This window comes from Fragaria vesca, linkage group LG7 (assembly GCF_000184155.1).
Source record: "Fragaria vesca subsp. vesca linkage group LG7, FraVesHawaii_1.0, whole genome shotgun sequence".
In the NCBI taxonomy this organism is placed as follows: Eukaryota; Viridiplantae; Streptophyta; class Magnoliopsida; order Rosales; family Rosaceae; genus Fragaria; species Fragaria vesca.
The window spans coordinates 8,126,284-8,138,386 of record NC_020497.1 but is presented as its reverse complement, the minus strand read 5'-3'; the positions used below and the strand labels follow the sequence as shown (position 1 = coordinate 8,138,386).

Sequence of the window (12,103 nt, the reverse complement as noted above, 5' to 3'; positions counted from 1 at the left end):
TTGCTCAAAATGAGGAGAATGCCCAGCAAGAGGCTGCTCAAAATGTGGACAATGTGCAAATGCAGCAACAACAAGTTTCACAAAATGTGGAAGAATCAGAACCTCCTCATGTGCCTACACAACATTCCCAAAGCACAACAGCTCCACAAAGCTCCTCCATTCTCCAATTCAAACAGAGGAGGAACAAATCGATCGCTCACAGAAAACCCAAACCTTGAAGAATCTGAGTAGGTTGTTGTGGAAGAGGAAAACCTTAGATGTAGTTTTTGCTATTATGGCTATTGCTGCTAGACAATGCTTTTTGTTGTTGATTTTATAGACCTTTTTTGCTATGACTATTATTATATATTTAAGGGATGTTGATTTTAGATTCTGTACATTTTATTTTCCAAGTTATGTTTACATTAAGAGATCTCTTGTGTTAAAGGACTTGTCCCAGCCAAAAATAATAGGTACAAAAGTGAGTTTAAATTTGGTCAAAAACACATGAATCTAAAATTGGCGGTAAAAATTTTACTACATTCTAAAATTGGTGGGAAAATATTAGGGAATTGGTGGGATGATTGGAGAGACCAAAATACCCATGAAAAATTGGCAGCTAGCACCTGCTGTAACGGAGCTGACGGTCAAAAGTACCAATCTTCAGTCGGGGGCAAAACATGACATACCATTCTGATGTTTAAGAAAGTTGGTATACCAAAGTTTATAAGGATTGAAAGTTGACGTACCATACAGACGAATTTCACTATCTCGAATGTTCCATCTCGATAACAAATAAGGGTATTGAGATAAACTATCCAAAGATTCAAGAGGACCTTGTAGCCATCCATCTATCTGGCAACAAATTTGAAGGGAACATTCCTGAATTCATTGGGAAACTCAAAGGCCTTCGCTTGTTGAATATTTCCAATAACTTCTTCACCGGTTGCAGTCCATTATCGTTTGGTAACTTGACAGCGCTTGAATCACTGGACCTTTCACAGAACCACCTCTCGGGGGAGATACCTCAGCAACTCTCACAGCTTTTCTTCTTGGAAAAATTCAATGTCTCCCACAACAATCTCACAGGTCGTATACCGGGTGGAACTCAACTATCTACATTTGACGTCACTTCATTTGAGGGAAATCCCGGATTATGTGGAGATCCATTGCCAAAGAAATGTGAAAATCCTGAGGGTATCAACCTTTCGCCTTCAATAACAAATCCTGAGGGTTCTGGTATTGAAGTTGATTGGAAATTTGCTTTGGCAGGTTTAGGGAGTGGGTTGGTGGTGGGAGTAGTTCTAGCAGATGTTGCAATCACAAGGTGGGATGAGTGGTTCCTTGAGATTGTTGATATGCTGATCAGACTTGTAAAAAGGATGAGAAGGTTCAGAAAATGAGTGATCGATCAGACTATCTTGCATTTTATTTTTCGTTGTGTTGTATTACTTGGATTTATTTAAGCTAATGATCTGTAATACTCGGTGTGAATGAATTTGAACTTTTTCCTTGGAGGGCTCTGCTATTCCTTTGTATCTGTAGTATTCAAACATCATGGCACACATATTACATCATGAACTAAAATAAATAAATTTAATCTTATTCAAATCCGGCTAGGACATGGTATGTGCTGACCCCAAAACAGAAAGAAAAAATATGTATAGGTATAAAGCAGAATATAGACTTAGACGGTGTAGTTTTGGTTCATGGCATCAATATCTAAACCCTTCAGCTTTGCAAATGATTCCACCTTTCCTTTGAGGGTGTGAAGCTCCCTCAACCTGCACAACGTTATGTTACAGAGTGAACAATATTGTAAAGCTGAAGAAATGCAAAGAAAAACCAAAATTCTACCATAAAAATAGAATATGAGCATCTTGGAAAGACTGACCTTGCAATCTCTGCGCGCCTTTTAGCTTCTTCTGCCATGAGATTAATGTCCCTAAAAGCGCTCTTCTCTGCAAACAGTTTCCCTTCAGCAGATCGCAGTCCATGTAGTGTTCGTTGTTCAGCTGCCCATGCAGCCTCACGAGATTCCTTCCCAAAATCCTTTTTGCTAGTAAATGCAGTCTGGTAAAACCCATAAATGGATATCAAATAAGGTTTGAAATTTTGAGATAAATAGGACAAAGGATGTTGGAACACTAGAAATTGCTTTTCTGCGTCAAAATTTTTAAGTTTCTTACTATTCTTTCATTGACATTTTACATTTATAAGAAATTTATCACTAATAATACTAGTTGCAAGTAAGAATTACTCACTCTTTGGTCTACTACTAAACCCCATGCCTGTCCACTGAGTGCGTAGCGGACAGCAAATTTGATGGGATCAAGTAGCATGTAAGTGGCAATGTTGAACAACCAAATAACACCAGTCCAACCCCAACCGATACTTCTGATATTTGTGAATTTCAAGGTTGCAGTGGCAGATAATACTGTAGCAATCTGCAAAGTTATATAGGGCATAAGTAGTCATGTCATTGAAAATATTTAATATTATACTATATCAAGCATAAAGCTCACTGAAATTCAGTACCAGTTGAGCAATGATGAAGGCTACTACAAGCAAAAGGCCTGGTCTTTCTGTGAACGACCATCCCCTGGACCGAGTAACAAATATCAACGCCTGGCTGATGGTGCTGATTTGGAGATACAAAGCAGAAGACAACTTTTCTTTTACTGGAGTAGAAATAGAAGGATTTTTCATATCAAGCTTATGTTGATTGAAGTTTTCCACACCAAAATGTTTCTGCAAGGGAGAAAGGCTGTGTCATAGATCAATAAAGTAACAGGAAACTTATCCAACCAATACGGCAGAGGATAATCCAAACTATATCTAACAGAACAAAAATATACAAAGATGATCCAAACTATGTCTGCATTAGTCTGAAAGGGCACCCTGCATTTTGTTGGCCAACGACAAAAATTAGAAGTTTCCCCATTGACTTCTTCACAACATAATAAGACAAGGGAGACCACTTACATGAAAGAAATCGGTTTCATAGGCTGCCCAGAAGAATACAACAGTCATCAACGCCAAGTAACTACCAAGGGCAACCCCTGTTACAAAAATTTCACTGAGCTTCCAACTGTCAGGAAATGGAGATGGCTTGACCCTGTCTTTAGATATGGTCATGATAGTACCTATAAAAGAAAGCAACAAGTTAGGTGATGGCAGCAAGATAAAAAGACACAATCTGTTTACAAACAGAAGATGAAGTCATGAAGAAGTCCATTAAATGAATGAGAAGGATCGAACTAGCAAAGCTAACCATCGTTAAGAACAGCAATCACAAGAACCATGAAAGGAGGGAAGTCAAACTTCCAGAAGACAGCCAGCAACATAAACCCCAGCTGTAATACATATTCATAACAAACGAGATAAGAACCATGCCAAGAGACATTGAAAAAGTTTGAACACATAAGATTGTATCTTAAAATGAAATCTTACCACAATACGTATGGTGATTGAGACAGCATATATCTGAGAAATAGAAAATAATAAGAAAAATGAAATTAAGCATTTGTTGTAGCACAGCTAAAGCTTTAACGAAAGTAATCTTGGATCTTGTAGCAGTTAGTAGGTTACCGTATAGTTTTTCATTCTCTGGAATATTGCACGGCTTGTTAGCACAGCACTAATGATTACACTCAATCCAGGTTCTGTTAAAACTATATCAGAAGCACTACGGGCAGCATCTGTCGAATCTGCTACAGCAATTCCTATATCAGCTTTCTTCAAGGCTGGAGCATCATTCACCCCATCACCAGTCATTCCACAGATGTGCTTTCGTGCTTGCAGTCTCTTCACAATCTCGTATTTATGCTCTGAAGGATATAGTTATGATCAGATATTGGATTCAAAGTCAAGCCACAGGGATTGTATGATGAAAGAAAAAGACTAACCAGGAAAAACACCAGCAAAACCGTCAGCCTTTTCAATGAGTTCATCAATGGGGATAGCAGCAAGATCCCCATTCTTACTTTCACCAAGAAGAGCTGAAGAAGGATACATGTTTGTGCCCATTCCAAGTCGCCTTCCTGTTTCCTTACCAATTGCAAGTTGGTCCCCTACAATGCGATTCATGAAGGTTACAAGCCATTATAGCAAATTCCATTTTGCTTAACAATTAAAACAAACACCACATCAATCAAGTTACCATGCATGCCTATGCACCCATGGAAAGAAAGTTCGGTGAAATTGTACACAATGACATATAGTCATAGATAGCTTTAAAAGCAGAAAATCCAGTTATATACCTGTAATCATTTTGACACTGACACCTAGTTCCAGAGCTCTTCTTATTGTTTCAGCACTATCATGGCGAGGAGGGTCAAACAATGGGAGAAGGCCAACAAATTCCCATGGACCACCTGGACTGTCTTTTATTCCAGCAGGAACTTCCTGGAGTAAATCATCTTCTTCGTTTCAATAATCTAAGCAGACTATGCATAGCAGGAAATGTAAATTCATAAGATGTTAATTACCTGGCGAGCAACACCAAGGGATCGTAGTCCACGTTCCGCAAACTTGTCAATCATTGTATGTACTTTCTTTTCAATTTGTGTTTTGTTATGGGCCAGATTAATAATCTACAAGAATATGCTTGATTAGATACAGAAATTTTGGAACACATGGTGAGGTTTAGAGGACTATTTCAAACATGTTTATGATTGTATTCACCTGCTCTGGTGCACCTTTACTGACTCTGTGCATTTTACCAGCACCATCAATATATGTAAGTGCAGTCCTTTTATCAGTTGGATTGAAAGGAAGAAAGTGAATTTCTTTGATTCCAGCTCGTGCCTAGTTGACATAAAATTTAAATAAAAATAAGACAAGAAAATTTAAGGAATACATAAGATCAATAATTTAGAAAGATTGATCTGCAAATACCTCTTTAGGGTCTGAAAGCATCGAAACAATTGCAGTGTCAATAGCATCTTGATTCTCTAACCTTGATGCTCTTGCAGCCATAAGTATAACCTGATCCTTGTCAACACCTTTGGCAAAAACCTTCCCCCACCAAAATAATAGAAAATTAGTAAACGTTTAACTTAGATAAAAAAAAAAAAAGCATAATTTTGAATTTATATGCAGGGAAGACCAGTTAGTAGACAAATTTTTACAATTTGTATTCATAATGGGGTTTAGCATTAGTAGTATGCTTCCTTAATCTTCGGTGAATGCCTAAGAAATGTTACTATATTAAGTTTGACAGCACCAGATTTAAGAATTCTGTAAAATATGTAGCTCTTGGTGCATTTCTCTCAGATGAAGGCCACACAAGTTACTTGTCTTACAACTTCATCTGATGTGACTGGCTTACCAGATGATATGTTTCAGCTGTGAAAGGACTAATACTTTGTAAATGGTACATCTGCATCATATGGCTTAAGTTTAAAGTGGAATGAAGGGACAAGAGTAAAACCTCAATCATATTTTTGTCTACTGTGAGCTTGTTAAGCGTAAGTGTCCCTGTTTTATCACTGCATAGCACATCCATTCCTGCCATTTCTTCAATGGCCGTCATTCTCTTTGTTATGGCACCCTGCAAAAGAAATGGACCGGCCATTAAGTTAATGTTGCATTAGTGTGGATTACATTTATCAATTTCATCTCCAAACAAGACTCCAAAGTGACTTGACAAACCTGCTGGGACAAGCGATGTGAACCAATTGCCATTGTTACAGAAAGAACAGTTGGCATAGCAATAGGGATCCCACCAATTAGGAGGACAAGTAGGTTATCAATACCAATACGGTACTCCCTCCCATGAATTCCATATATCACTATGATTTCGATAACCATCCCAACTGCAATTGAACAAATGCAGAAGTTTCCAATTGAGGTTAAAACCTGCAACCATAAAACAAGTACAAATTTATTATCTTGAGCAGCAGTGACATTATTAATGAACTTGTTCTCACTTGTTATGAGCCATTAGAGAAGCTCATATGTTATTAATACATTGGGGAGAAATAAACCTGCTGGAAATGGCCAACATGTGTTGTGTTCTCCACAAGGTGAGCTGCCTTTCCAAAGAAAGTGTGGACACCAGTTGCAATAACAACTGCTTCAATTTCTCCTTGTTTGCATGTTGAACCCGAGTAAACCCCATCACCAGGATTTTTGGTCACTGGAAGTGATTCTCCAGTAAGAGCAGACTACAAGTGAGAAAGACAAGGTTCAGATGTATATGGCAAGAACAATCCACATAGTAGTAGATTGTTGACTCTTATTCATGAATGAAGTTTTTTCAACACAATATGTAAGATGGTATCCAATGGCTTGATTCAATGACATGAAATACTCAACATATATCGAGTTACCTGATCAATCTTCAGGGGATCTCCTTCAAGAAGAAGACGTGCATCAGCTGGGACAATATCACCAAGTTTAATGCTAATTATGTCTCCAGGAACCAATATAGCAGCATCTTCTTCGCTCCATTTTCCATCGCGCAAGACCTGTGTAACAAATCATACGTCGGAAAACAATACAAACCAAAGGAATTAAAATCATTGTTTGTTAGTGCATGTCAATGTGCCAAAACATCTTATCGTGAGGGGTCTTGATCAATATACGATCCATGTAATGTTAACATAATAGATAATAAGATAAATACAACAATAAACAGTAGAATTGATGGTAGGTAAAGCTGCACTTAACTAGCTTATACAAAAGTAATCTCTAAAGATAAGGACCTTTGCTTTTGGGGCCAACCGAGCCATTAGAGCAGCAGCAGCATTGCCTGCATTGTTTTCCTCTATAAAACTGATGGTGGAATTGATAATAAGTAGGACGATGATGCCAACAAAATCATGATAATCAGCATCCTTTTTCTGCAAAACAATACTGTATGTCACCATCTAGGATCTGCAAATTCACTACAATATGAAGAAAACCATTTCCTTTTTCTGTTGATCAACTTAATAAATTTAAAACCTTCTCATGTTCTTTTCAATTAAAACATGAGAATGATTACCTTCTTTTGTTTTCAGCACTTTATATACTCATACTCTAGTAACTCTACTACAAAAAAGGAAAAGAACATAGCAAAGTTTATATTGTAAACTTACCCCTCCTTGGGTAAAAACAATGGCTATGATAGCTGCAGCTTCCATAACCCAGGACAGTGGATTCCACATAAACCCCAAAAACTTTAGAAATTTGCTTTCCTATATGTTAAAAGAAAAGTAAAACAATTAAAGGGAGTTGGATCAACGATTACCATGGTACACAGCATCATGCTTAACATTTGCTTTCTTACCTTCTTTTCTTCAAGCTTATTGTAACCAAATGATTCCAATCGCTCATTAACTTCATCAGAGCTTAAACCATCTTTTGTGCATTTAAGATGGTCAAAAACTTCTTCCAGTGGAACATTCTCCTGCATAAATCAACCCCAACTATTATCAAAACAAGATTTTCAAGGAAGACTTAACTTGAGGATATTACTCACAGCATAACTGTACTATATTACACATACCAGATCAACAGATTCCTTGTTGATCACATCAAGTTCAACCGACTTTGTAACCATTTTCGATGTCCTTCAGCCTCAACTCTCCACCTAGTAGTTGGTAGGGAATTTGCACTGTCACATTTCATCAATAACAACCCCATGAAACAACAAAAAACACAGAGAACAATAACGCAATCGAAACATAATCAGAATGCTCATACCAGTAACTAACTAACCAACCTACAACATAAAGCTTCGCCTCAAGTCTTCCAAAACCCAATGTGACCCTTCGTTACCCTCCCAACTCTCGTTGAGGCAATAATTTCAAACACTGTATGAGTGCACTAGCAGTGTGCCCAAAACTGCACAAACAGCTTAACATTTATAAAGGCAGCAATGACCCTCCTGGTTTTGGATTGTGCCGAGTACAAATCCAATAAACAAATGATGGAGACAGAAAAGGATCCCATTTGGAAGGAGGAGGGTGGTGGTGGTGGGTCCATAAAGGAAGATGACGTGCTAGCCCGTTTGAGAGGTTCGATCAGCCGGCCAGTGCCAGCCGAAGGGTCTCTCTCAGCAGAAGGATTGTATATTCAAAATGGAAGTTTTACTTTGCCGCCATTTGTTGTTGCGCTTTGGTCCCATCGTTTCTACCCTTTAGTGACCGTACAGGTTCTACCGTCCTTGTACTGCTCCATTTTTTCTTTGTTTTTAATAGGACTTGATTTAGGGAAGATTTTGTGGCTTTCTATCCTTCTGAGTTCTGATTATGACTAATTGGGATTTTAAAACAAAACAAGACAATCACAAATTCACAATTAACATTGGTTTCGGAGTGAAATTCACACTCCATTTTACGATCCACACTCATTGTTGTAGTAACTTATGTTTTTGTGTTTAGTGACTTAAATCTGGTCTTCTACCGGAGTTCTAACGAAGGATATAAGAAACGTCTTCCTTTATAAGTTTACACTAAGCTTGGCCGGATCTTTTCATTTTTAATTTAACTACTAGTAGGAGACTGTTGTTGATGTCCCAGAGTAGCTCAATATACCGTAGAGATCACAAGTTCAAAGTCAATGATGAACTCGTCACTGATATCAGGAGTGGGATGGGATAAGAGAGTTACCCTCTAGTCCAAAATCAAAAGACAAAAAAAAAAAACAAAGAGCTGCTGATGTCCCCAGTCACATTCTATAATTTATTTGTTCTAGATTTTGGCACATCAATCTCCTGAAGACTATTTGACTAACAAGCACAATTCCTAGAACGTACAACCGTACAGGGCCGGCTTCTTGGCTGTGTAATGTTCTTTTGATCACTACCTTCCTAGCTGATAAATCAAACAAATTCAATCATCACCATGCAGAATAAATAGAAAACAACCAAGAACGATGCACGACTTTGAATCTAGTCTTCAGGACTACCAGAAAACTAGACTGGTTAGCCGGGCGCAATGCACTTCTTGATTGGAGAAATGGAGAAGTTAAAATTCATATGGGATTCTACATTCTCTAACAGACATGAAAGAATATCAAACATAATCAAGTCAGCTTGGAAAGTAAAGTTTTCACTGACTACCACAACTACTTTCCCAGTAGGCATGATGAACCAAACTATACTGGAGAATTTTAAAAGGTTCTACATTCTCCAACAGTCCTAAGTTGCAAAAGGATGGGCAATTGGGCATGTAGCTTAGATGGAAAGAAACAAAATAAAAATAATAAAAGAAACATATAATCAACTAGGGACCATCTGTATGAGACATTACATAATAATAAACTATCAATTAACATTGAGGAAACCAAACAGAACATAAACAAATCAAACTATAAATACTCCAATTGGTAGCAGCTGTTTTACCAAAGGATTCACTCACTTGTTAGGTTCCTTCTGTCATCTTCATTTCCTGCCCCTATTTTGTAAACAACTCAATTCCCAAGGTCCAAAAGACGGCCTAGTACGGCCTCGTACAGTTGAAGCATATAAAATATCCTGATTTCTAGATACTTTGCCAAAGATAAATTGAAAACCAAAGGTCATTCTATTAGCATTTAATTAATATTTAGAAGCACATTCAGGTCTCAAAACCCGTAGGCCGCATAAAACATGTCCTATCATAGGCTTGCAATACCAAAGAAATTGCTGGGGTGAAGATTTTTGTCTTCCATAACAATTTCATACCATTGCCATAATTCAAAGATTCTTGTATAAGTCCTGATAGTGAATTTCATGGAGAGAAGTGTTACAACTAATTACAAACATCTATTTGTTTAACAATCACTCTTATTTTCATTATATAACTAAAAATACAATCATAACATTCATTGCACATTTCGTTTACTTTATTCTTGATAGTATAATTACAATGACTTTTATATTTTATAGTGGTTAACTGACATCCAATTTTTCAATTATTTCAAAATGCATCTGCAAATCAGGTGACCTATCAGCAAAATAGAATTTCTCACAAACCTGTAATTTTCCACCGCTTCTCTGAGCTTCATATTCAAGCAGATCAACCAACTTGTCTTTTTCATCGCATATCCAAGAACGTCTGCTGTCACGCCATTGCTTGGGTGTTCCATGAAGGATAAAACAGATCCCTTTATCTACTTGTGTTAGGCGTTTGGAGATTTTCTCAATTGCACCATCATCAGTGATATATGCACCAGGTGAATTTAATCCAACATCCACATAATGAATCTCTCTGATACTGGTCAAAAGGGTTTCCTTTGTTCTAGGTATGATATGAATATCTTCTTCCATACTAATTTCCTTTTCCTCCATGAGCTCATCTCTAGATAATTCAATATCTGAGAAGCCAAGCTCAGTAACTATCTGGTTAAGCACAGTGCCACCCTTGCTAAATCCAAAAATTAATATCTTAGGTTGACTAAAATGCGATGTGGATATTCCGGGTGAGGGCAATGCTTTCTGTCTCACTATGTGACTCTTCACCTGCAATCATTATAGTTTTAGATCCCAGAACATCTACTGTTAAGAATACTTTAAAGTTAAGACAACAAATTAAATGTTTAAAACAATAGCATCAATTTTGTGCGATTAAGAATTTTAAAATGTAGCTCATAAATATGCCAGAAAATAAGATGCCAGAAATGCAACTAGATCAGGTTGATATCTTTAGTTCCTTTTATATTATCCAAGTAAAACAGTTAAAAAATTTTAGAGCCAATAGGAGTTCTAAATGTACCTCTTCAAGGAAACTTGACAAGAGTGAAACAATTGATCCAGAAGCTGGATATCCATCAGGGCAGTATAACTTTGGCTCTCCCCATTGATTAACAGATGGTATGAAGTCCTTGTACACAGCAAAAGGCCCATTGAAATCAGAAGCTTCAATAACCCAAGCATTGACTGAACCACCAATCTTTGAAACCAGTATTTCAGCTATATTTTGCAAGTCTGATAACCTCTCAACAACTTCATTACCAGTGCCTGCCACTCGATCTCCGCCGAAAAAGATGGCATTTGCTGAAGGAACCTGCCTCCAGGAAAACTTTTAGACACGTTAAAGTCTATTCGTCAACGTTGGAAAGGTGATTGAATGCAGTAATTCAAAAATCTGGGGTGAAAGGATCTGTCCTCGTGCACGGATACACTCATAATTTAAAGACTAAACCTTGTAGTAAATTTCATATTCCAAATTTCGGGAGAAACATAAACCCTGACTTGCATTTCATGATACTCAGCTGAGCACCAAAAACAAGGTTTTACAAACTTCATTCATGAATGGCAACGACTGTGTAAGAGTTCCTTACAAGGCAGAGGGCATACAGACTCACAATTAGTGTTTTGGAAGTAGGGGAAAGGCAGAGAGATGCTGCAACACGGTAGCAGGACCGAGCAAGAGGATGTAATGGGACATTCAGAACTCCACACCAGCGGTCCATGAACCAAAGCAACTGCAATGAAAGTTTGGCATTTATCAGATGTGCCACAGGTCTATTAGAGATTAATAAGCTCAGTAACGAGGGAACCATAACCACAGATTTAATAAACACAATTCAATCTGCAATCAAACTATATACTTATGTTCTTCAATGTTAACTAAATAGGTTGATCTTCAATATTAAATATCAAGATCTCTGACCCAGCTATAAATCATGAGAATGGTGGATCCACCAATTTGGGGGAAAAAGCATTGAAATTGCTCGAACACATAACACAAATAAGCTACTCTTAAGTTCTTTCCTAACATTTTTATCCTGAACGGTACAAAACCCAAAGTAATGGAACTGTATCTTGGAGTTTATGAAGCAAAAATCCACAATGAATTTCATCAGAGTTAGAACTTTTCACAAACAGCCTCAAATAACAAAACCCATTAGAAATTTTAAGCGCTGGAAATGAATGCTAAGAAAATTCATAGAGAGCTTACTTTCTGGAAGCAGAAGAATCACAGTGCACGCCAGAATCGGCAAAGACAGAAATTCTTCTCTTGATGGTGGCGTTTATAGAGGCAGCCCAGAAGGGAAATTGAACTCGACCCATTGTGCCTCACGTGGCAATCACCCAAATTTCGAGTATTTACTATCTAGTATTTACTATGTAGGTAATTTAGACCATTGTATTTTTCACATTAGTAATACAATCTTTTGCGAACAAATTTTTTTTAGTTTCCTAATTGGA

At 37.4% G+C, this 12,103-nt stretch overlaps 3 protein-coding genes across 3 annotated transcripts in view; 1 reads left to right on the top strand and 2 right to left on the bottom strand.

The window, feature by feature from the left end:
• Positions 1–1,382, top strand: part of LOC101293641 (receptor-like protein 12-like) — a 3,967-nt gene extending 2,585 nt beyond the window's left edge. The window contains exon 4 of the mRNA XM_004308460.1: positions 780–1,382. Coding sequence (XP_004308508.1) covers positions 780–1,382 — 603 coding nt within the window. The remainder of the gene's footprint in view (positions 1–779) is intronic.
• Positions 1,383–1,666: 284 nt separating this feature from the next.
• On the bottom strand, positions 1,667–7,528 carry LOC101290895 (plasma membrane ATPase 1-like). Its single transcript, XM_004306940.1, has 21 exons — positions 7,475–7,528; positions 7,256–7,375; positions 7,065–7,163; positions 6,690–6,827; positions 6,315–6,452; positions 5,970–6,149; positions 5,635–5,841; positions 5,414–5,533; positions 4,879–4,998; positions 4,666–4,788; positions 4,470–4,574; positions 4,242–4,386; positions 3,888–4,052; positions 3,571–3,809; positions 3,433–3,465; positions 3,254–3,335; positions 2,965–3,125; positions 2,518–2,730; positions 2,244–2,426; positions 1,874–2,052; positions 1,667–1,763 (listed from the first exon to the last, which is right to left on the bottom strand). Exons 1-21 carry the CDS (start codon positions 7,526–7,528, stop codon positions 1,667–1,669), a joined length of 2,901 nt encoding a protein of 966 aa, XP_004306988.1.
• A 2,193-nt stretch (positions 7,529–9,721) lies between these two features.
• LOC101315379 (UPF0565 protein C2orf69 homolog) lies at positions 9,722–11,897 on the bottom strand. Its single transcript, XM_004306939.1, has 4 exons — positions 11,853–11,897; positions 11,257–11,376; positions 10,665–10,955; positions 9,722–10,411 (listed from the first exon to the last, which is right to left on the bottom strand). The coding sequence occupies exons 2-4, from the start codon at positions 11,362–11,364 to the stop codon at positions 9,842–9,844; spliced, it is 969 nt and encodes a 322-aa protein (XP_004306987.1). The 5' UTR covers positions 11,365–11,376; positions 11,853–11,897; the 3' UTR covers positions 9,722–9,841.
• Positions 11,898–12,103: the final 206 nt, after the last annotated feature.